Source organism: Oncorhynchus keta, chromosome 28, assembly GCF_023373465.1.
Source record: "Oncorhynchus keta strain PuntledgeMale-10-30-2019 chromosome 28, Oket_V2, whole genome shotgun sequence".
In the NCBI taxonomy this organism is placed as follows: domain Eukaryota; kingdom Metazoa; phylum Chordata; class Actinopteri; order Salmoniformes; family Salmonidae; genus Oncorhynchus; species Oncorhynchus keta.
The window spans coordinates 80,282,486-80,309,468 of record NC_068448.1 but is presented as its reverse complement, the minus strand read 5'-3'; the positions used below and the strand labels follow the sequence as shown (position 1 = coordinate 80,309,468).

The window sequence follows — 26,983 nt, the reverse complement described above, 5'->3', positions numbered from 1 at the left end:
GATAAAAGGCATGGCTGTCATGGAGGCGTGTCTCTTGGAGGCGTGACGGATGGTAGTCTGTCTGTGGATGCGTGTCTGTGGATGGAGGCGTGTCTGTGGATGGAGGCGTGTCTGTGGATGGAGGCGTGTCTGTGGATGGAGAGTCTTCTAAAAGGATGGAGTCATGCACTGTCTCTTCCACAGTGACGATCGGTAGTCTGTCAGTGTGCAGCCGTGGATGGAGAGATCCACCTGGTCTGATTAAACACAGAAAATAATGAGGATAATAAATCATTTGCCCCAAAACGGTACAGCTGAAGCATAAGATGCACATTTCAAAATGTAAACATGGCTAAAGGCTTGGAATGATAAACATACCGCACACAAAGGGAAGGAATATATCCTTCGTCCAAGCTGCTGTCCCCAGGATCTTCAAACTCCTCTTCATCAGTATCTTCACATTCACCTGTGATTCCTGTGAGAGACTCCAGGCCATCATCCCAATCGATGTTGTTGTAACAGTGTAGCTTCCGTCCCTCTCCTCGCCCCTACCTGGGCTCGAACCACCCTCTGCACACATCAACAACAGCCACTCACGAAGCATCGTTACCCATCGCTCCACAAAAGCCGCGACCATTGCAGAGCAAAGAGGGAACAACTACTTCAAGGTCTCAGAGCGAGTGACATCACCGATTGAAACACTATTAGCGCGCACCGCCGCTAACTAGCTAGCCACACACATAAGCTACTCAAAGAAGGCAGCCTGTAGCCTATAGCACATTTTCTATATTTGCCGATTAGGGTTGGGTGTGGGCCTCAGATTTGCACTTTATCACAGTCTGGCGGTTTGGGGATTTGTTATTAGCAATTGCGGGTGGGTGCTGGTGAACAAACACCTGACCCGTGCAACACTAGGCTTGTTTGTCAAAGAAATCCGCCATTGTTGATTGCGCTCGGGAAGGAGATGACCACGCCTCCGAGTGACGCTGCTCAAAGAGGGAGGGTGCGGCCCTCCAATTCAAAAACAAATCTGCAAATTGCAAATCTGAACACAATTTTGTAAAGGCCCCATTTTATGACATTATAATGCAAAAAAATAAAAAAAATAAAAATAAATAAAATATATATATATATAACTGAAGTGATAGCAGAAGCAGTGTGTGCTTTATCTTATTGTTACCAGGCGACTGCAATAAGATAGCTCACATGGCAGGTGCCTTTATGAATTCATGAGGCAATGGCCAAAATAATATCATGATGACAACGAAAATGTCAAATGGATCATGATAATTCCTTTTATGTGAGAGGAAGAACATGCAATTCATCGTTGAAGTGCTCGAAGAGTGTTTTATCCCTGCACCAATTTCCCTGAAGCCTGTCAGGCATCTGGCCAGCTCTCCTGGCTCCCTCCCGACAGTGGAGAGGCTGTGTCTATGACCTAAAAAGGTCATTTGGGAGTCAGATTACCAGGCGCTCTGCAATAACACTGCTGACATGGATCCGTTTTGCTCACGGGGACATGAATAGGTGGACTAATATCTAAACACACCGGTTCATCCAATCATTCTGTTCAAAATAAAACAATGTAATACATGGTATGTGTGAATGTAACCCAAAACGGATTTTTGTTGTGGAAATTGTAATAACAAACAATGTCTCAGTGTGTACTGACTTTGAGGTACAGTGTGACAATGAGTGTGTTGTTGGGCTGGTATTCAACAGCCCGTAATACAAGAATCAATGTTATTCACTTTTCCACACCTTAAAGTGGTTATGATTATCTACAGGAAAAATCTGTGGAATATGAGAAACAGTTTGAAACGGGCCCTTTTATCTTGATGCAACTACTAGAGGTCATTGACCATTTTTTTCAGTACAGTTTCTAGTCCACCACGTGACATCTCAATTGAATTCACGTTTTTCCCGATTAAATGCGCCGCTCGAGGATTCAAAACAAGAGTCTTTGGTTGGCGGTTCTGTTGCCCTGCACAGCACATCCTGGGAAAGGGAAAGAATTGTCTCCACTACATTTTCACAACGCTTCCCCCCCCCCCATCCCATGTGATATCCTGACGCAGCGTCACGTTTTGCGTCGCTCTGACGCAGGGGGTTTTCGTCATGGCGTCGATGCAGGTAGGATCTCTACAGACAGTCATCACCTTCTATTATCTTTTCCTCTGATATTTCAACACATTTAAAAAAAAAAACAAATCAGTATTTGTATGTATATAAATAACACGGGTCTGTTTTAAGATGCGAGGTTTAAAAAAAAATAAATGTATTTTGACGTTTTAACTGTTATTTTATAAGTTACCTCGGGGTTTCAACGCCAGCATCTAGTTATCATGAACAGCTAGAAAGAACAGAGTTGCTAACGACGTTAGCAAGCGAACGTTCGCTAGTTAGATACTACTTCCCCCCGACTCTCAGTTTCACGTTTTAAATAGTTAGCTAGCTAGCAAACGGAACTAACACACATAGTTACCGGTGGTCTATGAGTGCGGTGACATGGCGGCGAGCAACATAAACAGCTAGCTAGCATGCTAACGTTAGCTAGCTAAAGTTGTTCGCTGTGTCAGGTGGCTGACTGGGTCAGCTTGTCTGAATTCATGAAGTGGATTAGCTAGCTTTGTGTTCTGAAACCCTATCTAGCTGACACCTTATCCAGGCAACTGATTCTCCAAATTTTAGCGACCTGTTATGATAGTGAACACTTCTAAGCTAATAGCTGTGCAACGTTAGTTATATTACTGTTAGTGTAGACAGAGTTAATGCGAGGAGCAGACGCAAGGTTAAGGCGTCCGTATACACACACTATACTACAGAAGTATATGGACACCCTTACAAATGAGTGGATTTGGCTATTTCAGCCACAAACGTTGCTGACAGGTATGAAATCGAGCACACCGCCATGCAATCTCCATAGCCTAACATTGACAGTAGAATGACCTTATTGAAGAGCTCAGTGACTTTCGACGTGGCACCGTCATAGGATGCCACCTTTCCAACAAGTCAGTTCATTGGATTTCTGCACTGCTAGAGCTGCCCCCAGTGTTGTTATTATTGTGAAGTGGAAACATTAAGGAACAACAATGGCGCAGCCACTAAGTGGTAGGCCACACAAGCTCACAGAACGGAACCGCCGAGTGCTGAAGCCCGTAGCGCGTAAAAATCGTCTGTCCTCGTTTGTAACACTCACTACCAAGTTCCAAACTACCTCTGGAAGCAACGTCAGCACAATAACTGTTCATCGAGAGCTTCAGGATGTGGGTTTCCATGGCCGAGCAGCCGCACACATGCACAATGCCAAGCATTGGCTGGAGTGGTGTAAAGCTCACCGCTATTGGAGCAGTGGAAACACGTTCTCTGAATCATGCTTCACCATCTGGCAGTCAAACGGACGAATCTGGGTTTGGCGGAGGCCAAGAGAACGCTACTGCCCGACTTCATTGTGCCAACTGTAAAGTTTGGTGGAGGAGGAATAATGGTCTGGGGCTGTTTTTCATGATTTGGGCAGGTCCCTTAGTTCCAGTGACGCAAAATCTTATCGCTACAGCATACAATGACATTCTAGACGATTCTGTGCTTCCACCTTGCAATCAAATGTATTTATAAAGTCCTTTTTACATCAGTCGATGTCACAAAGTGCTGTACAGAAACCCAGCCTAAAACCCCAAACAGCAAGCGATGTAGAAGAGAAAAACTCCCTTAGAAAAGCCAGAACCTAGTGTCATGACGTGGCCCTTTCTGGTTTTAGATCGTGGCTTCCCCCTCTCTCGTTTTCTCCTACACCCATGTTCTGTTATCTCAGGTTGTAAATTCCTGGCAGAGACTCTACCCCAGGCCATGCAGAAAGAGAGTGTGGAAACAGAACAAGGGATTTCACTTGGCCGAACTCCTAAATCCCCAAAATGGGAGAATTAAACTGTATGTCCACTTGTAAGAATGTGGGAAGGGTCCGTTGATACGTAGGAGACGGGTATGACGAGTGTGTTTAATTTGGTGACCTCATTGAAGACAGGAAACGCATAACTATCTCTGAATGTGTACATTTCTCAATTATGGGGTTTGTATCTAATTCTTGTATAAATGAACGAGTAAAGATTAAAGTATTTGTGAAATGATGTAATGTGATTTTAACCTTTTTTAGAATGAGAGAATTGTATTCCCTGTAAAGGTTAACTAGTCAGCGGCCACTCCCCTGTTAGCACAGACATGATCTGACGTCATGGAACCACCCTTTTCTATTGTTACGGATAAAACCCCCTCCTGAGGAAATCCTCTTCAGACAAAGCAAACCCCCCCCAGTGGTCGAAATGGTTGAGTACCAAGACTAGAAAACCACGTGACGCATTGGCTACACGTCTGGAAATGGTTAAACTCTAAGACTATCGATCCCTACAGAATAAGAGCAAATCTTAGATACTAATTACTAATTACCCTTTTCTTTCTATACCAAGCTGTCATATCGGAAGACTAATTGATCAGATATTAAAGTATCTGAAGAGTTCTATTTGGGAAAACGTTAACTCTGTGACCGGAACATTTTCCGTGGTGCCCCGACTTCCTAGTTAATTAAATTTACATGATTAGTTTTAATCACGTAATAATAATTACAGAGAATTGATTTGATAAAATAACAGTCTTCACCTTTAATGATACTGAAGACATGACACTATGATGAAACCTAAAGAGGAACCAGTCCCTGAGGGGTGGCCATTATAACAGAACATGGCCAGGATGTTCAAACGTTCATAGATGACCAGCAGGGTCAAATAATAATAATAATAATAATCATCATCATCATCACAGTGGTTGTAGAGGTTGCAACAGGTCAGCACCTCAAGAGTAAATGTTAGTTGGCTTTTCATTGCCGATCATTCAGAGTTCGAGACAGTGAACAGGTCAGGGTTCCATGCCGCAGGCAGAACAGTTGAAACTGGAGCAGCAGCATGACCAGGTGGAATGGGGACAGCAAGGAGTCATCAGGCCAGGTAGTCCTGGGGCATGGTCCTAGGGCTCAGGTCCTCTAATTCTCTTTCTCTCTCTCTCTGAGGGAGCATACTTAAATTCACACAGGACGCTGGTTAAGACCTGAGAAATACTCCAGATATAACAGACTGACCCTTGCACCCCGACACAAACTATTGCAGCATAAATACTGGAGGGGTCGGACGATATCCCCGGACAGGGCCAAACAGGCAGGATATAACCCCACCCACTTTGCCAAGGCATAGCCCCCACACCACTAGAGGGATATCTTCAACCACCAACCTACTACCCTGAAACCAGGCTGAGTATAGCAATACAAGATGGCCTAGCAGTAGGACGTGTGTGTTTTGTCTTTGTCTTATCCTGTGTAAATAGCCGGGCTTTTACGTATATATCTTAATCATACTTTCTATCTACAAACTAATTAAACTTTCCAGCAACCCGCCTCACCCAATGTGGTACGGATCTGCTATTTCTATTCCATATAACTGGAACTACCATCAGGAGCTAGCCAGCTAACTAGCTACTAGCCTTTGTTAGCCACGGCTAGCGGTCTTCACGTTTGTCTCGGTCACCAGCCAGCCTTAACTCGGACAACACCTGCCAGTCTGCACAGGTGCGATATCAACCCAGAGCATATCTGACTGCTTCTCTACCACATCACCGGATGCCTGCCGCTCTGGATCATTACACCGGATCATCGCAGCTAGCTAGCTGCAAACGAGTGGCTAATGTTAGCTAACGCCTCTGTCCCGAAGCAAGCACCAGCTGGCCTCGAGCTAGGCCCATATACCAGCTAATTCTAGGGCTACAATAACCCCTTTGACAATTGGCCTGGACCCTTTATTGTCGACACGGAGCCCCGCCGATCCATCACGACTGGTCTGCCGACGTGATCGCTCAATGTTGTCTCAACAGGCTGTTCTGTTACAATGGCGCGCCAAATAACCATCTACTAGCCCCGGCCGCTAGCTTTTCTGAATGCTGTGTCCCCTGCTCGGCTAGCGTAGCAGTGACTACCGAACAGCACCCTGACTCACCCAGTGTAGTAGTGACTACCGAAAAGCACCCTGACTCACCCAGTGTAGTAGTGACTACCGAAAAGCACCCTGACTCACCTAGTGTAGTAGTGACTACCGAACAGCACCCTGACTCACCTAGTGTAGTAGTGACTACCGAACAGCACCCTGACTCACCTAGTGTAGTAGTGACTACCGGACAGCACCCTGACTCGCCTAGTGTAGCAGTGACTACCGAACGGCACCCTGACTCACCTATTGCTGCTCTTTTGACCCTAGGATCATTCGGCTACACAGCTGATGCCCCCTGGACTGTTTCAATAAACTTAATTTTGTTTACCCGTCGGCCCCAGCCTTGTACTCAGGTCCTGTCATTTACCCGTTGTTGTCTTAGCTCTCCTGATCAACACCTGTGATTGATTTATGCCTCTCTCTGTCAGTATGCATTCTCTACTGCTGTCTTGGCTAGTTCTTAATGTTTTATTTCACTGTAGAGCCCTCAGTCCCGTTCAAAATGCCTTAGATAGCTCTTTCGTCCCACCCCACACACATGTGGAGACCTCATCTGGCTTAACTGGTGCCTCCAGAGACAAGATCTCTCATCACTCAACGCCTAGGTTTACCTCCACTGTACTCACATCCTACCATACCCTTGTCTGTACATTATGAATCTATTCTACCACGCCCAGAAATCTGCTCCTTTTATTCTCTGTCCCCAACGCACTAGACGACCAGCTCTTATAGCTTTTAGCCATACCCTTATCCTGCTCCTCCTCTCTTCCTCTGATGTAGAGGTTAACCCAGGCCCTGGAGCCCCCAGTTCCACTCCTATTCCCCAGGCGCTCTCATTTGGTTGACTTTGGTAACCGTAATAGCCTTGGTTTCATGCATGTTGACATCAGAAGCCTCCTCCCTAAGGTTGTTCTATTCACTGCTTTAGCACACTCCGCTAACCCTGATATCATAGCCAGGTCTGAATCTTGGCTTAGGATGACCACCAAATATTCTGAAATTTCCAAACTACAACATTGTCCACCAAGATAGAACTGCCAAAGCGGGTGGAGTTGCATTCTACTGCAGAGATATCCTGCAGAGTTCTGTCATACTATCCAGGCCTGTACCAAAAACATTTCGAGCTTCTATTTTAAAAAATCCACCTTTCCAGAAGTAAGTCTCTCACTGTTGCCGCTTGTTATAGACTCCGCTCAGTCCCCAGCTGTGCCCTGGATACCATATGTGAATTGATTGCCCCCCATTTATCTTCGGAGTTCGTTCTGCTAGGTGACCTAAATTGGGACATGCTTAACATCCCGGCGGTCCTACATTCTTAGCTAGATGCCCTCAATCTCACACAAATTATCAAGGAACCTACCAGGTACAACCCTTAATCTGTAAACACGGCACCCTCATATCATCCTGACCAACCTGCCCTCTAAATACACCTCTGCTGTCTTCAATCAGGATCTCAACGATCACTGCCTCATTTCCTGCGTCCGCAATGGGTCCGCGGTCAAACGACCACCCCTCATCACTGTCAAACGCTCCCTAAAACACTTCAGCGAGCAGGCCTTTCTAATCAATCTGGCCTTAGTATCTTGGAAGGATTTCTACCTCATTCCATCAGTAGAGGATGCCTGGTTATTCTTTTAAAAGTGATTTCCTCACTATCTTAAATAAGCATGCTCCTTTCAAAAAAAAAAAAAATTGAACTAAGAAAGAAAGAAAAAACACATTTAAAACCAGGAACACCACAAAATGTCGTCATATGCATGAACTGGGAAGCATGCAACAGGCTTTTATTTAGCAGTACTCTCCAAGCTAGAGGATATTACGACACATCCAGCGGGCTTGATTTGTATCTAGTCTCTGAACACTGGGGGATTTGTTTAATCTCGTCTGGGTTACCTCAGTTTAGCTTCATGTTTACACTTCTTTCTTTTTGTTCTCCACAAAAATCTGAAAATTGTACCTCCAAATATTCTAATCTAATGTTTGTTCTTCTCTTACAGAAAAGGCTACAAAAGGAACTAATGGCTTTGCAAAATGATCCACCCCCTGGAATGACACTCAATGAGAAAAGTGTACAGAACACCATCACACAGTGAGTGTACATCAGCATGCTGACTCTTATGTGTCCTAGTGTGGATATGCATGTCTTGCTTTGTTGCACAGATCTATAACATTTCCCTCTGACTCATTTCATTGTGAAAGAAGATAAACACCAAGAACCTGCTCTGTACTCAGGGGCGTCAGTATGGATCTATCCATCATGTATAGAAGAAAACACAGTACACAAATCCCAGGTACAGGTGATTAGGTAGCTTTTTAAAAATGTATTTAACAGGGGAGGACAGTTAAGCACAAATTCTTATTTACAATGACGGCCTACTAAAAGGCGGCCTACTCAAACAGACAAAAGGCATAAAACCGAAGACTACAACACAACATGGTAGCACCACAACATGGCAGCAGCATGGCAGCAGCACAACATGGCAGCAGGCATGGCAGCAGCACAACATGGCAGCAAAAATAAAATATGGTCAAAGCAGACATCAACATGGCAGCAGACAACATGGTAGCAACACAACATGGCAGCAACACATGGTAGCAACACAACATATGGCAGCAGCACAACATGGCAGCAGACATGGCAGCAGCAACACAACATGGCAGCACCACAACATGGCAGCACACAACATGGCAGCAGCACCACATGGCAGCAGCACCACATGGCAGCAGCACCACATGGCAGCAGCACAACATGGCAGCACCACAACATGGCAGCACCACAACATGGCAGCAGCACAACATGGCAGCACCACAACATGGCAGCAGCACAACATGGTAGCACCACAACATGGCAGCACCACAACATGGCAGCAGCACAACATGGCAGCAGCACAACATGGCAGCAGCACAACATGGCAGCACCACAACATGGCAGCACCACAACATGGCAGCAGCACAACATGGCAGCAGCACAACATGGCAGCAGCACAACATGGCAGCAGCACAACATGGCAGCAGCACAACATGGCAGCAGCACAACATGGCAGCAGCACAACATGGCAGCAGCACAACATGGCAGCAGCACAACATGGCAGCAGCACAACATGGCAGCAGCACAACATGGCAGCAGCACACAACATGGCAGCAGCACAACATGGCAGCAGCACAACATGGCAGCAGCACAACATGGCAGCAGCACAACATGGCAGCAGCACAACATGGCAGCAGCACAACATGGCAGCAGCACAACATGGCAGCAGCACAACATGGCAGCAGCACAACATGGCAGCAGCACAACATGGCAGCAGCAGCACAACATGGCAGGCACAACATGGCAGCAGCACAACATGGCAGCAGCACAACATGGCAGCACCACAACATGGCAGCAGCACAACATGGCAGCACACAACACAACATGGCAGCACCACAACACAACATGGCAGCACCACAACATGGCAGCACCACAACATGGCGGCAGCAACATGGCAGCATGGCGGCCACAACATGCAGCAGCACCACAACACGGCACCACAACATGGCAGCAGCACAACATGGCAGCAGCACAACATGCAGCAGCAGCAGCACACATGGCACAACATGGCAGCAGCACAACATGGCAGCAGCACAACATGGCAGCAGCACAACATGGCAGCAGCACCACATGGCACAAACAAGTCACTATGCAAGTCAGTTAAGAACAAATTCTTATTTGAAATGAAGGCCTGCCCCGGCTAAACCCTAACCCGGACGACGCTGGGCTAATTGTGCGCCGCCCTATGGGACTCCCAATCACGGCCGGATGTGATAAAGCCTCGATTCGAACCAGGGACTGTAGTGACGCTTCTTGCACTGAGATGCAGTGCCTTAGACATCTGCACCTCTTGGGAACAATACATCAGGTGAAGCAGCCACAACTGTCACTAAGTGTGTCCATGATTGAGTCTTTGAATGAAGAGATTGTGATAAAACTGTCCAGTTTGAGTGTTTGTTGCAGCTCGTTCCAGTCGCTAGCTGCAGAGAACTGAAAAGACGAGCGACACAGGGATGTGTGTGCTTTGGGTACCTTTAACAGAATGTGACTGGCAGAACGGGTATTGTATGTGGAGGATGAGGGCTGCAGTAGATATCTCAGATAGGAGGGAGTGAACAGGTGTTGTATGTGGAGGATGAGGGCTGCAGTAGATATCTCAGATAAGGGGAAGTGAGGCGTAAGAGGGTTTATAAATAAGCATCAACCAGTGGGTCTTGCGACAGGTATACAGAGATGACCAGTTTACAGAGGAGTATAGAGTGCAGTGATGTGTCCTATAAGGAGCATTGGTGACAAATCTGATGGCCGAATGGTAAAGAACATCGAGCCACTCGAGAGCACCCTTACCACCAATCTATAAATGATGTCTCCGTAAATCTAGCGCGGGTAGGATGGTTATCTGAGTCAGAGATAGTTTGGCAGCTGGAGAGAAAAAGGAGCGATTTACGATAGAGGAAACCAAGTCGAGATTTAACTTTAGCCTGCAGCTTTGATATATGCTGAGAGAAGGACAGTGTAGTCATACTCCCAAGTACTTGTATGAGGTGACTACCTCAAGCGCTAAACCCTCAGAGGTAGTAATCACAACTGTGGGGAGAGGGGCATTCTTCTTAACAAACCACATGACCTTTGTTTTGGAGGTGTTCAGGACAAGGTCAAGGGTAGGTGAAGCTTGTTGGACACTAAGAAGGGGGGGGGCAGCTGAATAGAAGACTGTCATCTGCATATACATGGATGAGAGGGATTCCTACTGGTTGAGTTATTTAAAAAAATGTAAATTGAGAAGAGCGTGGGGCCTAGGATTGAGCCTTGGGGGTATTCCCTTATTGACAGGCAGTGGCTGAGACAGCAGATGTTCTGACTTTGTACACTGCACTCTTTGAGAGAGGTAGTTAGCAAACCAGGCCAAAGGCCCCTCAGAGACACCAATAGTCCTTAGCCGGCCCACAAGAATGGAATGGTCTACCGTATCAAAAGCTTTGGCCAAGTCAATAAAAATAGCAGCTCAATGTTGCTTAGAATCAAAGGTAATGGTGACATCATTGAGGACCTTTAAGGTTGTAGTGACACATCCAGAACCTGAGCAGAAACCAGATTGCAGACCAGAGAGAATACTATAGACATCAAGGAAGCCAGTCAGTTGATTATTGCCAAGTTTTCCCAACACTTTTGATAAACAGGGCAAAATAGAAATGGGCCTATAACTGTTAGGATCAGCTTGATCTCCCTCTTTAAATTAAATACGAACCGTGGCTGCCTTACAAGCAATGGGAACCTCCCCAGAGAGGTGAGACAGGCTTGGCGACGATGGGGTAGCAACCTTAAAGAAGAAAGGGTCTAAACCATCTGAACCAGATGTTTTGTCAAGTTTCCTTTAGCACCTCGGACTCAGTGACCGCCTACAGGGAGAAACTTTGTAGCAGGGCATTAGAAAAGAGGGAGGAGCATCGGGGATAGTTGCATTAGAAGGGGTGGGAGATGAGGAAATGTTGGACAGCAAGGAGGCGTGGCTGAGTCAAATAGGAATCCTGGCTTAATGAAGTGGTGATTAAAGAGCTCAGCCATGTGCTCCTTGTCAGTAACAACCACATCATCAACATGAAGGGACATGGGCAGCTGTGAGGAGGAGGGTTTATTCTCCAGGTCTTTAACTGTTTTCCAGAACTTCTTGGGGTTCGACCCACAGAGAGAGAACTGCTCCTTAAAGTAACTAACTTTGGCGTTCCGGATAGCCTGAGAGCACTGATTTCTTATTTGCCTGAACGAGAGCCAGTCATCCTGAATATGCGTGTGCAGGGCGGCAGGGTAGCCTAGTGGTTAGAGAGTTGGACTAGTAACCGAAAGGTTGCAAGTTCAAATCCCCGAGCTGTCGTTCTGCCCCTGAACAGGCAGTTAACCCACTGTTCCTAGGCTGTCATTGAAAATAAGAATTTGTTCTTAACTGACTTGCCTAGTAAAATAAAGGTACAATTAATTTTTTTTTTTTTTTTTTCGCCAAATGGGATTCTTGAGGTGGATCACGGTCGAACCAGGGGCTGAACCTGTTTTTAATTCTCATTTTCTTTATGGGGGAGTGTTTGTTAACAATACCACTGAAAAAATAAAATAAAAAAAAATAAGGTCCAAGTGTCTTCGACAGAGGGGATCAAGCTGATTTCTATACCAATTTACAGAGGCCAGTTCATGAAGGAAGGCTTGCTCATTAAAGTCTTTTTAAATAGTGGCAAAGTCTAATGGTTCTCTTCAGAGACACCCAGAGATAAGAGACTGCCTCTCTAGCCACGGCCATGTTGCTGGGCTGTGGATCACGCAAGGTCATCCCAGACCCCCTGACTGGTACACTGGCTATTGTCGCATTCACGTGCAAGTCGGAACTAGGGAACTCTGAAATGTCAGACTTGCTTACTGGTTGTAGTGATACACGTACCGCGTTCAACCAGTTAGCTGGTTGGACATTTCCTATTTCCGACTAGCACATGAACAAGATATAAAGCCCATCAGTCGAGCATCTCTCAATGCACAGGGTCACTGTTCATCATCATAAAATATAGTAGTGTAACAGGGTAGTGTGGCAGTGTGAGGGTAGTGTGGCGTGTGTGTGTCAGGGTAGTGTGGCAGTGTGTGTGTCAGGGTGGTGTGTGTCAGGGTGGTGTGTGTCAGGGTGGTGTGTCGTGTGTCAGGGTGGTGTGTGTCAGGGTGGTGTGTGTCAGGGTAGTGTGTGTCAGGGTAGTGTGTCAGGGTGTGTGTCAGGGTAGTGTGGTGTGTGTCAGGGTGGTGTGTGTCAGGGTAGTGTGGTGTGTGTCAGGGTGATGTGTGTCAGGGTGGTGTGTGTCAGGGTGGTGTGTGTCAGGGTAGTGTGGTGTGTGTCAGGGTAGTGTGGCGTGTGTCAGGGTAGTGTGGCGTATGTCAGGGTAGTGTGGCGTGTGTCAGGGTAGTGTGGCGTGTGTCAGGGTAGTGTGGCAGTGTGAGGGTAGTGTGGCAGTGTGTGTGTCAGGGTAGTGTGGCAGTGTGTGTGTCAGGGTAGTGTGGCAGTGTGAGGGTAGTGTGGCAGTGTGTGTGTCAGGGTAGTGTGGCAGTGTGAGGGTAGTGTGGCAGTGTGTCAGGGTAGTGTGGCAGTGTGTCAGGGTAGTGTGGCAGTGTGTCAGGGTAGTGTGGCAGTGTGAGGGTAGTGTGGCAGTGTGAGGGTAGTGTAACAGGGTAGTGTGGCAGTGTGAGGGTAGTGTAACAGGGTAGTGTGGCAGTGTGAGGGTAGTGTGTGAGGGTAGTGTGGCAGTGTGAGGGTAGTGTAACAGGGTAGTGTGGCAGTGTGAGGGTAGTGTGGCAGTGTGAGGGTAGTGTGGCAGGGTAGTGTGGCAGTGTGAGGGTAGTGTAGTGTAATGGAGACGCGTGGTGACGGTGTTTCGTCTTGCAGTCTCGTGATTTAGCCATACAAGGGCTTGAATAGGCCATATCCCTCTACTCTTGACTGCAGCTATTGGCTATAGCCGTCGTCCCGGTTCATTCAAGTGTGAGAAATATTGTAGCCTAAACCAATGTATTGTTGTGTTTAGAAAGCGATGGTGTGTACTGCGGAAATTAGGTCTAAGATGTCCAGGTTAGGACAACCTAATGATTCCATGCGGAAGCTTTAGGAATATATAACAGATTCATTGGATTAGCGGCGTTGCTAACTAGCATCACTCGTCATGTAGTTTAGACTTATTTTCTATTTTAACGCAGAGGTTTGGGATATTAGAATTCTCTATTCTGAAACAAGCGAGGAATGAGGATGTAAACTGAACAGTTGTGGGTTTGATTCCCATGGGGGACTTGTAAGAAAATGTATGCACTCATTACTGGAGTGTCTCTGGACTAGAGAGTCTGCTAAATGACTCACTACTGTAGTGACTCTGGATCAGAGAGTCTGCTAAATGACTCACTACTGGAGTGGTTCTGGATCAGAGTCTGTTAAATGACTCACTACTGTAGTGACTCTGGATAAGAGAGTCTGTTAAATGACTCACTACTGTAGTGGCTGGATCAGTCTGTTAAATGACTCACTACTGTAGTGTCTCTGGATCAGTCTGTTAAATGACTCACTACTGTAGTGTCTCTGTATCAGTCTGTTAAATGACTCACTACTGTAGTGTCTCTGTATCAGTCTGTTAAATGACTCACTACTGTAGTGTCTCTGGATAAGAGAGTCTGTTAAATGACTCACTACTGTAGTGTCTCTGTATCAGTCTGTTAAATGACTCACTACTGTAGTGTCTCTGTATCAGAGAGTCTGTTAAATGACTCACTACTGTAGTATATCTGGATCAGAGAGTCTGCTAAATGACTCACTACTGTAGTGTCTCTGTATCAGTCTGCTAAATGACTCACTACTGTAGTGTCTCTGGATCAGAGAGTCTGTTAAATGACTCACTACTGTCGTGTCTCTGTATCAGTCTGTTAAATGACTCACTACTGTAGTGTCTCTGGATCAGAGTCTGTTAAATGACTCACTACTGTAGTGTCTCTGGATCAGAGAGTCTGCTAAATGACTCACTACTGTAGTGTCTCTGTATCAGTCTGCTAAATGACTCACTACTGTAGTGGCTCTGGATAAGAGAGTCTGTTAAATGACTCACTACTGTAGTGTCTCTGTATCAGTCTGTTAAATGACTCACTACTGTAGTGGCTCTGGATCAGTCTGCTAAATGACTCACTACTGTAGTGGCTCTGGATCAGTCTGTTAAATGACTCACTACTGTAGTGGCTCTGGATCAGTCTGTTAAATGACTCCCTACTGTAGTGTCTCTGGATAAGAGAGTCTGTTAAATGACTCACTACTGTCGTGTCTCTGGATCAGAGTCTGTTAAATGACTCACTACTGTAGTGTCTCTGGATCAGAGTCTGCTAAATGACTCACTACTGTAGTGTCTCTGGATAAGAGAGTCTGTTAAATGACTCACTACTGTAGTGTCTCTGGATAAGAGAGTCTGTTAAATGACTCACTACTGTAGTGGCTGGATCAGTCTGTTAAATGACTCACTACTGTAGTGTCTCTGGATAAGAGAGTCTGTTAAATGACTCACTACTGTAGTGTCTCTGGATCAGAGAGTCTGTTAAATGACTCACTACTGTAGTGTCTCTATCAGTCTGTTAAATGACTCACTACTGTAGTGTCTCTATCAGTCTGTTAAATGACTCACTACTATAGTGGCCCTGGATAAGAGAGTCTGTTAAATGACACAAATGCAGAACAAGCTCAGTAGTAGTTTCAGCTGTTCTGCGTTGCATAAGGAAACACACTCTTCTTTCCTACCTACCTGAATTTGTCCAATATGAAACTCTTTATTTTCATTGCGAAACATATTGCAACAATGAATACACCCCAGATCTCGTGTCTGTCAATAATGGTATGAGTCACTGGAATGAGAACCTTCCAGAACCTGTTGAGCTGGATCTTATCCTTGTTTTAGGGCGGTACGGCCCGGGGTGTGGCTTTGCTATGACAGCTTCAGCTTGGCAATACTCCGTGTGCCTGGCCGAAGTCTGTCTCTGTTATGTAATGGTTACTATGACGATTTGATTTAGATTTATTCACAGACTTGACTGAAAGAGACGAGCAGCGTATTTTTTTTCCGTTTTGTTCCATACGATGTCTTTTTTATACATTTTTTTAGGATTGTGTAACAGCCAGCCCTTCTTGTCTGATACGTAAGATTATGCCATTTTGAGTGTGTTTCTCAATGAAACAACTGCCCCAAAACAAATCAATTCATTCCATGTGATAGAGTGGAATATCAGGCCCGTGTCATACTCGTGGTCTCAGCGTGCGTGTCTCAGCGTGCGTGTCTCAGCGTGCGTGTCTCAGCGTGCGTGTTAGGGTTTTAGTATCTGTTGTTGACGGAAGAGCTGTCATACCGTAACGATTTTGCTCGATAACAACCAAAACAACGATCAAATATTGGAAAGAACTGGTTCAGTTGTCATTTTCTGCTCATTCGCTTTATTACTCTGCCTTTTCTTTTATCAACCCCCCCCCGTTCTTGACTTTTTCCAAATAAATCTATCCAAGCCCCCCTCCGTTCTTGACTTTCTCTAAATAAATCTATCCAAGCCCCCCCCCTCCGTTCTTGACTTTCTCTAAATAAATCTATCCAAGCCCCCCCTCCGTTCTTGACTTTTTCTAAATAAATCTATCCAAGCCCCCCCCCGTTCTTGACTTTTTCTAAATAAGTCGATCACATATTGTTATAAACCTTAATATCACAAAGAGGACTTATTACCAGTTTTATGATTTATGATTTTCCCTTGACTTTTTCCTTTACTCCAAGGCCTGCTTTTTCTGATCAGCCCCCGACTGCGGGGCCTGCTTTTTCTGATCAGTCTCCCGACTGCGGGGCCTTTTCTGATCAGTCTCCCTTAACTGCAGGACTGGACTTATTACCAGTTTTCTGATTCAGTCTCCCGACTGCGGGGCCTGCTCTGATCAGTCTCCCGACTGCGGGGCCTGCTCTGATCAGTCTCCCGACTACGGGGCCTGCTCTGATCAGTCTCCCGACTACGGGGCCTGCTCTGATCAGCCTCCCGACTACGGGGCCTGCTCTGATCAGCCTCCCGACTACGGGGCCTGCTCTGATCAGTCTCCCGACTGCGGGGCCTGCTCTGATCAGTCTCCCGACTGCGGGGCCTGCTCTGATCAGTCTCCCGACTGCGGGGCCTGCTCTGATCAGCCTCCCGACTGCGGGGCCTGCTCTGATCAGCCTCCCGACTGCGGGGCCTGCTCTGATCAGTCTCCCGACTGCGGGGCCTGCTCTGATCAGTCTCCCGACTGCGGGGCCTGCTCTGATCAGTCTCCCGACTGCGGGGCCTGCTCTGATCAGCCTCCCGACTGCGGGGCCTGCTCTGATCAGCCTCCCGACTGCGGGGCCTGCTCTGATCAGTCTCCCGACTGCGGGGCCTGCTCTGATCAGTCTCCCGACTGCGGGGCCTGCTCTGATCAGCCCCGACTGCGGGGCCCCTGATCAGCCTCCTGCGGGGCCTGCTCTGATCAGCCTCCCGACTGCGGGGCCTGCTCTGATCAGCCTCCCGACTGCGGGGCCTGCTCTGATCAGCCTCCCGACTGCGGGGCCTGCTCTGATCAGCCTCCCGACAGCGGGGCCTGCTCTGATCAGTCTCCCGACAGTGGGGGCCAGTTGATAATCACCCCGATAATTGCCTCAAAACGGAACCTAAACTATATCTAACCTAATTTCACACATTTAACACATTTAACAACAGATTAAGTAATGTATTCTATATATATATATATATATATATATATACACACAAAAGTATGTGGACACCCGTTCAGTTCGTTGCGTGTAAACATGGTCTGTCCTCGGTTGCAACACTCACTACAGAGTTCCAAACTGCCTCTGGAATCAACATCAGCACAAGACCTGTTCGCCGGGAGCTTCATGAAATGGGTTTCCATGGCCGAGCAGCGGCACACAAGCCTAAGATCACCAATGCCAAGCGTCGGCTGGAGTTGTGTAAAGCTGGAGTTGTGTAAAGCTGGAGTTGTGTAAAGCTGGAGTTGTGTAAAGCTGGAGTTGTGTAAAGCTGGAGTTGTGTAAAGCTGGAGTTGTGTAAAGCTGGAGTTGTGTAATGCTGGAGTTGTGTAATGCTGGAGTTGTGTAATGCTGGAGTTGTGTAATGCTGGAGTTGTGTAAAGCTGGAGTTGTGTAAAGCTGGAGTTGTGTAAAGCTGGAGTTGTGTAAAGCTTGCCACCATTGGACTTTTGGAAACGCGTTTTAGATCATTGTCCTGCTGAAAGGTGAATTCATCTCTGTATGGAAAGCAGATAACCAGGTTTTACTCTAGGATTGATTTATTATTATTTTTATCCGGAAAAACTCCCCAGTCCTTAGCGATTACAAGCATACCCATAACATGATGCAGACGCCACTATTCTTGAAAATATGTAAAGTGGTACTCGGTAATGGGTTGTGTTGGATTTGCACTTTGTATTCAGGGCAAAATGTTAATTGCTTTGCCACATTTTTTGCAGAATTACATTAGTGGCTTGTCGCAAGCAGGATGCATGTTTTGGAATATTTTCATTCTGTGCAGGCTTCTTACATTTCACTCTGTTAATAAGGTTAGTGTTGTGGAGTAACTACAAAGTTGTTAATCCGTTCTCAGTTTTCTCCTCCTGTCGCAGCCATTAAACTCGGTAACTGTTTTTAAAGTCAACATTGGCCTCATGGTGAAATCACTGAGCCAGTTTTTTTTGTAGTGACTAACTTCACCTGCTTTTTTTAGTTTAGTTTTACCCATCTACCAATTGATGGCCTTCTTTACGAGGCCTTGAAAAACCTCCCTGGTCTTTGGTTGAATCTGTGTTTGAAATTCACTGTTCGACTGAGGGACCTTTCTAGATAATTGTATGTGTGGGGTACAGAGATTCATTTATATTTTTTTGTTTAACCTTAATTCAACTAGGCAAGTCGGTTAAGAAGAAATTCTTATTTACAAAGACGCCCTACCGAGGAACAGTGGGTTAACTGCCTTGTTCAGGGGCAGAACGACAGAGTTTTACCTTGTCAGCTCGGGGATTCGATCTAGCAACCTTTCGGTTACTGGCCCAACGCCCTAACCACTATCGGCTACCTGCCGCCTCTACACTCTAACCACTAGGCTACCTGCCACCTATACACTCTAACCACTATCGGCTACCTGCCACCTCTACACTCTAACCACTAGGCTACCTGCCACCTCTACACTCTAACCACTAGGCTACCTGCCTCCTCTACACTCTAACCACTAGGCTACCTGCCACCTCTACACTCTAACCACTAGGCTACCTGCCACCTCTACACTCTAACCACTAGGCTACCTGCCTCCTCTACACTCTAACCACTAGGCTACCTGCCACCTCTACACTCTAACCACTAGGCTACCCTACCACCTCTACACTCTAACCACTAGGCCTCCCTGCCACCTCTACACTCTTAACCACTAGGCCTCCCTGCCACCTCTACACTCTAACCACTAGGCTACCTGCCACCTCTACACTCTAACCACTAGGCTACCTGCCACCTCTACACTCTAACCACTAGGCTACCTGCCACCTCTATACTCTAACCACTAGGCTACCTGCCACCTCTATACTCTAACCACTAGGCTACCTGCCACCTCTACACTCTAACCACTAGGCTACCTGCCACCTCTATACTCTAACCACTAGGCTACCTGCCACCACTCTACACTCTAACCACTAGGCTACCTGCCACCTCTACACTCTAACCACTAGGCTACCTAACCACTAGGCTACCCTACCACCTCTACACTCTAACCACTAGGCTACCTGCCACCTCTACACTCTAACCACTAAGGCTACCTGCCACCTCTACACTCTAACCACTAGGCTACCTGCCACCTCTACACTCTAACCACTAAGGCTACCTGCCACCTCTACACTCTAACCACTAGGCTACCTGCCACCTCTACACTCTAACCACTAGGCTACCCTGCCACCTCTACACTCTAACCACTAGGCTACCTGCCTCCCCTAATGAGGTAGTCATTAAAAAATATATATGTTATTAAACACTTGTTGCACACAGAGTCAATGCTACTTTTTATGTGACTTGTTAAGCACACTGTTTTACTCCTGAACGTGTTTAGGATTACCATAACAAAGGGGTTGAGTACTTACTGACTCAAGACATTTCAGCTTTTCATTTTTAATTCATTATTACACATTTTTATTAAAAAAAACAAGATGTTCAGTTCATTTTTTTAAATCCCAGATCTATGATAAACCAAGTCGTCTTTTAAGTTATGCCTGTTGAAAATGTATTGATTCAGAGTTCACACTAAAAATGTGTGTTTTAAACCCGTCCAGACTTGACACTGACATACACACAGGAGTTGGGGAAGCAGCTAGAGAATGTCTTTGCTGCCTCGTGCCTGCCCTGGTCCCACAAATCTGGTTTGACTGGGGAGGACCGCTAAGGACTCTGGGAGTTCAAAACCAGTGTTTCTGTCTGTGTGTCTCTCTCCTGATGGAGAGTCAACAAACGGTGAGGAGACATGACCTGATCCTCAGAGGTCATCTGAATGACCTGTTGTACTGGACAGGTCAGGTGTCTTAACTCCTACTGGGTCTTCTATAACGACACATCACGACAGGGATTTATCATTGGCTCTTTCTGTCAGAATGAGCACTTAAGTGAATGGATTATCCTCAGGCCAAGGGACCGATCCCATCCTCTCCATCTCTGATTGACCTATGACCCAGACCATACATGAACACACACACACACTTGTTTGTTTGTATTGGAGAATCAAATATACAGTAATATATAATAATTTAACATGGTATCTGTTGTCTTGTCTTCCAGATGGATTGTAGATATGGAAGGAGCCACGGGCACACTCTATGAAGGAGAGAAATTTCAGCTGCTTTTCAAATTCAGTAGTCGGTATCCTTTCGATTCACCTCAGGTAAGTAGCTAGCCTAGCGCCTCTTCATTGAGTACTGTAGCTCGCTAGCTAGCCTAGCACGTCCTCGTTGATGAATACTGTTGCTACTAGCTAGCCTAGCGCTGCCTCATTGAGACTTGGTGCTACGAGCTAGTCTAGCGCCTCCTCATTGAGTACTATAGCTACTAGCTAGCCTAGCGGCTCCTCATTGACGAGTACTGGTGCTATGGACTTGCCTGGCGCCGCCTCATTGAGTACTATAGCTACTAGCTAGCCTAGCGCCGCCTCATTGAGTACTATAGCTACTAGCTAGCCTAGCGCCGCCTCATTGAGTACTATAGCTACTAGCTAGCCTAGCGCCGCCTCATTGATAAATAGTACTGTATAGGTTAGTAACTATTGAATCAGCAAGCCAGGACACTGTCAAGATCCATCCATGCTCTGTGAGTACGCTGAGTGGGCATGTTGCTTAGTAACGGGTCATTCATCGAACTGAATGAAGAGGATGGATATCATTCTGTAAGGTAGAGATGGTTCCAGTCTACTGGTCTGATGAAGAGGATGGATATCATTCTGTAAGGTAGAGATGGTTCAGTCACTGGTCTGATGAAGAGGATGGATATCATTCTGTAGGGTAGAGATGGTTCCAGTCTACTGGTCTGATGAAGAGGATGGATATCATTCTGTAGGGTAGAGATGGTTCCAGTCTACTGGTCTGATGAAGAGGATGGATATCATTCTGTAGGGTAGAGATGGTTCCAGTCTGATGAAGAGGATGGATATCATTCTGTAGGGTAGAGATGGTTCCAGTCTGATGAAGAGGATGGATATCATTCTGTAGGGTAGAGATGGTTCCAGTCTGATGAAGAGGATGGATATCATTCTGTAGGGTAGAGATGGTTCCAGTCTACTGGTCTGATGAAGAGGATGGATATCATTCTGTAAGGTAGAGATGGTTCCAGTCTGATGAAGAGGATGGATATCATTCTGTAGGGTAGAGATGGTTCCAGTCTACTGGTCTGATGAAGAGGATAGATATCATTCTGTAGGGTAGAGATGGTTCCAGTCTACTGGTCTGATGAAGAGGATAGATATCATTCTGTAAGGTAGAGATGGTTCCAGTCTACTGGTCTGATGAAGAGGATGGATATCATTCTGTAGGGTAGAGATGGTTCCAGTCTACTGGTCTGATGAAGAGGATGGATATCATTCTGTAAGGTAGAGATGGTTCCAGTCTGATGAAGAGGATGGATATCATTCTGTAGGGTAGAGATGGTTCCAGTCTACTGGTCTGATGAAGAGGATGGATATCATTCTGTAGGGTAGAGATGGTTCCAGTCTACTGGTCTGATGAAGAGGATGGATATCATTCTGTAGGGTAGAGATGGTTCCAGTCTACTGGTCTGATGAAGAGGATGGATATCATTCTGTAAGGTAGAGATGGTTCCAGTCTGATGAAGAGGATGGATATCATTCTGTAAGGTAGAGATGGTTCCAGTCTGATGAAGAGGATGGATATCATTCTGTAGGGTAGAGATGGTTCCAGTCTACTGGTCTGATGAAGAGGATAGATATCATTCTGTAGGGTAGAGATGGTTCCAGTCTGATGAAGAGGATGGATATCATTCTGTAGGGTAGAGATGGTTCCAGTCTGATGAAGAGGATGGGTATCATTCTGTAAGGTAGAGAGGGTTCCAGTCTACTGGTCTGATGAAGAGGATGGGTATCATTCTGTAAGGTAGAGAGGGTTCCAGTCTGATGAAGAGGATGGATATCATTCTGTAAGGTAGAGATGGTTCCAGTCTGATGAAGAGGATGGATATCATTCTGTAAGGTAGAGATGGTTCCAGTCTGATGAAGAGGATGGATATCATTCTGTAGGGTAGAGATGGTTCCAGTCTACTGGTCTGATGAAGAGGATAGATATCATTCTGTAGGGTAGAGATGGTTCCAGTCTACTGGTCTGATGAAGAGGATGGATATCATTCTGTAAGGTAGAGATGGTTCCAGTCTACTGGTCTGATGAAGAGGATGGATATCATTCTGTAGGGTAGAGATGGTTCCAGTCTACTGGTCTGATGAAGAGGATGGATATCATTCTGTAAGGTAGAGATGGTTCCAGTCTACTGGTCTGATAAAGAGGATGGATATCATTCTGTAGGGTAGAGAGGGTTCCAGTCTGATGAAGAGGATGGATATCATTCTGTAAGGTAGAGATGGTTCCAGTCTACTGGTCTGATGAAGAGGATGGATATCATTCTGTAAGGTAGAGATGGTTCCAGTCTACTGGTCTGATGAAGAGGATGGATATCATTCTGTAGGGTAGAGATGGTTCCAGTCTACTGGTCTGATGAAGAGGATGGGTATCATTCTGTAAGGTAGAGATGGTTCCAGTCTACTGGTCTGAATGAAGAGGATGGATATCATTCTGTAGGGTAGAGATGGTTCCAGTCTACTGGTCTGAATGAAGAGGATGGATATCATTCTGTAAGGTAGAGATGGTTCCAGTCTACTGGTCTGATGAAGAGGATGGATATCATTCTGTAAGGTAGAGATGGTTCCAGTCTACTGGTCTGATGAAGAGGATGGGTATCATTCTGTAAGGTAGAGATGGTTCCAGTCTACTGGTCTGATGAAGAGGATGGATATCATTCTGTAAGGTAGAGATGGTTCCAGTCTACTGGTCTGATGAAGAGGATGGATATCATTCTGTAGGGTAGAGATGGTTCCAGTCTACTGGTCTGATGAAGAGGACGGATATCATTCTGTAAGGTAGAGATGGTTCTAGTCTACTGGTCTGAATGAAGAGGATGGATATCATTCTGTAGGGTAGAGATGGTTCCAGTCTACTGGTCTGATGAAGAGGATGGATATCATTCTGTAAGGTAGAGATGGTTCCAGTCTGATGAAGAGGATGGATATCATTCTGTAAGGTAGAGATGGTTCCAGTCTACTGGTCTGATGAAGAGGATGGATATCAGATGGTTCCAGTCTACTGGTCTGATGAAGAGGATGGTTCAGATGGTTCCAGTCTACTGGTCTGATGAAGAGGATGGATATCATTCTGTAGGGTAGAGATGGTTCCAGTCTGATGAAGAGGATGGATATCATTCTGTAAGGTAGAGATGGTTCCAGTCTGATGAAGAGGATGGATATCATTCTGTAAGGTAGAGATGGTTCCAGTCTACTGGTCTGATGAAGAGGATGTATATCATTCTGTAGGGTAGAGATGGTTCCAGTCTACTGGTCTGATGAAGAGGATGGATATCATTCTGTAGGGTAGAGATGGTTCCAGTCTACTGGTCTGATGAAGAGGATAGATATCATTCTGTAGGGTAGAGATGGTTCCAGTCTGATGAAGAGGGTAGATATCATTCTGTAGGGTAGAGATGGTTCCAGTCTGATGAAGAGGGTAGATATCATTCTGTAGGGTAGAGATGGTTCCAGTCTACTGGTCTGATGAAGAGGATGGATATCAGATGGTTCCAGTCTACTGGTCTGATGGATATCATTCTGTAGGGTAGAGATGGTTCCAGTCTACTGGTCTGATGAAGAGGATGGATATCATTCTGTAGGGTAGAGATGGTTCCAGTCTACTGGTCTGATGAAGAGGATGGATATCATTCTGTAGGGTAGAGATGGTTCCAGTCTACTGGTCTGATGAAGAGGATGGATATCATTCTGTAAGGTAGAGATGGTTCCAGTCTACTGGTCTGATGAAGAGGATGGATATCATTCTGTAGGGTAGAGATGGTTCCAGTCTACTGGTCTGATGAAGAGGATGGATATCATTCTGTAGGGTAGAGATGGTTCCAGTCTACTGGTCTGATGAAGAGGATGGATATCATTCTGTAGGGTAGAGATGGTTCCAGTCTACTGGTCTGATGAAGAGGATGGATATCATTCTGTAGGGTAGAGATGGTTCCAGTCTACTGGTCTGATGAAGAGGATGGATATCATTCTGTAAGGTAGAGATGGTTCCAGTCTACTGGTCTGATGAAGAGGGTAGATATCATTCTGTAGGGTAGAGATGGTTCCAGTCTACTGGTCTGATGAAGAGGATGGATATCATTCTGTAGGGTAGAGATGGTTCCAGTCTACTGGTCTGATGAAGAGGATGGATATCATTCTGTAGGGTAGAGATGGTTCCAGTCTACTGGTCTGATGAAGAGGATGGATATCATTCTGTAGGGTAGAGATGGTTCCAGTCTACTGGTCTGATGAAGAGGATGGATATCATTCTGTAGGGTAGAGATGGTTCCAGTCTGATGAAGAGGATGGATATCATTCTGTAGGGTAGAGATGGTTCCAGTCTACTGGTCTGATGAAGAGGATGGATATCATTCTGTAGGGTAGAGATGGTTCCAGTCTGATGAAGAGGATGGATATCATTCTGTAGGGTAGAGATGGTTCCAGTCTACTGGTCTGATGAAGAGGATGGATATCATTCTGTAGGGTAGAGATGGTTCCAGTCTACTGGTCTGATGAAGAGGATGGATATCATTCTCTAAGGTAGAGATGGTTCCAGTCTAGATATCATTCTGTAGGGTAGAGATGGTTCCAGTCTACTGGTCTGATGAAGAGGATGGATATCATTCTCTAAGGTAGAGATGGTTCCAGTCTGATGAAGAGGGTAGATATCATTCTGTAGGGTAGAGATGGTTCCAGTCTACTGGTCTGATGAAGAGGATGGATATCATTCTGTAGGGTAGAGAGGGTTCCAGTCTACTGGTCTGATGAAGAGGATGGATATCATTCTGTAAGGTAGAGATGGTTCCAGTCTACTGGTCTGATGAAGAGGATGGGTATCATTCTGTAAGGTAGAGATGGTTCCAGTCTACTGGTCTGATGAAGAGGATGGGTATCATTCTGTAGGGTAGAGATGGTTCCAGTCTACTGGTCTGATGAAGAGGATGGATATCAGATGGTTCCAGTCTACTGGTCTGATGAAGAGGATGGATATCATTCTGTAAGGTAGAGAGGGTTCCAGTCTACTGGTCTGATGAAGAGGATGGATATCATTCTGTAAGGTAGAGATGGTTCCAGTCTACTGGTCTGATGAAGAGGATGGATATCATTCTGTAGGGTAGAGATGGTTCCAGTCTACTGGTCTGATGAAGAGGATGGGTATCATTCTGTAGGGTAGAGATGGTTCCAGTCTACTGGTCTGATGGATATCATTCTGTAGGGTAGAGATGGTTCCAGTCTACTGGTCTGAATGAAGAGGATGGATATCATTCTGTAGGGTAGAGATGGTTCCAGTCTACTGGTCTGAATGAAGAGGATGGATATCATTCTGTAAGGTAGAGATGGTTCCAGTCTACTGGTCTGATGAAGAGGATGGATATCATTCTGTAAGGTAGAGATGGTTCCAGTCTACTGGTCTGATGAAGAGGATGGGTATCATTCTGTAAGGTAGAGATGGTTCCAGTCTACTGGTCTGATGAAGAGGATGGATATCATTCTGTAAGGTAGAGATGGTTCCAGTCTACTGGTCTGATGAAGAGGATGGATATCATTCTGTAAGGTAGAGATGGTTCCAGTCTACTGGTCTGATGAAGAGGATGGGTATCATTCTGTAAGGTAGAGATGGTTCCAGTCTACTGGTCTGATGAAGAGGATGGATATCATTCTGTAAGGTAGAGATGGTTCCAGTCTACTGGTCTGATGAAGAGGATGGATATCATTCTGTAAGGTAGAGATGGTTCCAGTCTACTGGTCTGATGAAGAGGATGGATATCATTCTGTAGGGTAGAGATGGTTCCAGTCTACTGGTCTGATGAAGAGGATGGATATCATTCTGTAGGGTAGAGATGGTTCCAGTCTACTGGTCTGATGAAGAGGACGGATATCATTCTGTAAGGTAGAGATGGTTCCAGTCTACTGGTCTGAATGAAGAGGATGGATATCATTCTGTAGGGTAGAGATGGTTCCAGTCTACTGGTCTGATGAAGAGGATGGATATCATTCTGTAAGGTAGAGATGATTCCAGTCTGACGAAGAGGATGGATATCATTCTGTAAGGTAGAGATGGTTCCAGTCTACTGGTCTGATGAGAGGATGGATATCAGATGGTTCAGTCTACTTCTGATGAAGAGGATGGATATCAGATGGTTCCAGTCTACTGGTCTGATGAAGAGGATGGATATCATTCTGTAGGGTAGAGATGGTTCCAGTCTGATGAAGAGGATGGATATCATTCTGTAAGGTAGAGATGGTTCCAGTCTGATGAAGAGGATGGATATCATTCTGTAAGGTAGAGATGGTTCCAGTCTACTGGTCTGATGAAGAGGATGGATATCATTCTGTAGGGTAGAGATGGTTCCAGTCTACTGGTCTGATGAAGAGGATGGATATCATTCTGTAGGGTAGAGATGTTTCCAGTCTACTGGTCTGATGAAGAGGATAGATATCATTCTGTAGGGTAGAGATGGTTCCAGTCTGATGAAGAGGTAGATATCATTCTGTAGGGTAGAGATGGTTCCAGTCTACTGGTCTGATGAAGAGGATA

At 45.8% G+C, this 26,983-nt stretch overlaps 1 protein-coding gene across 11 annotated transcripts in view; it reads left to right on the top strand.

Moving 5' to 3' along the window:
- Nucleotides 1–1,967: 1,967 nt before the first annotated feature.
- Nucleotides 1,968–26,983, top strand: part of LOC118376785 (probable ubiquitin-conjugating enzyme E2 W-B) — a 46,615-nt gene continuing 21,599 nt past the window's right edge. For all 11 annotated transcript variants that reach the window (XM_052484143.1, XM_052484142.1, XM_052484141.1 and 8 more), the window contains exons 1-3: nt 1,968–2,112; nt 8,000–8,091; nt 20,391–20,493. In XM_052484143.1, the coding sequence (XP_052340103.1) occupies nt 2,098–2,112; nt 8,000–8,091; nt 20,391–20,493 (210 nt within the window). In that variant the 5' untranslated portion in view covers nt 1,968–2,097. The remainder of the gene's footprint in view (nt 2,113–7,999; nt 8,092–20,390; nt 20,494–26,983) is intronic.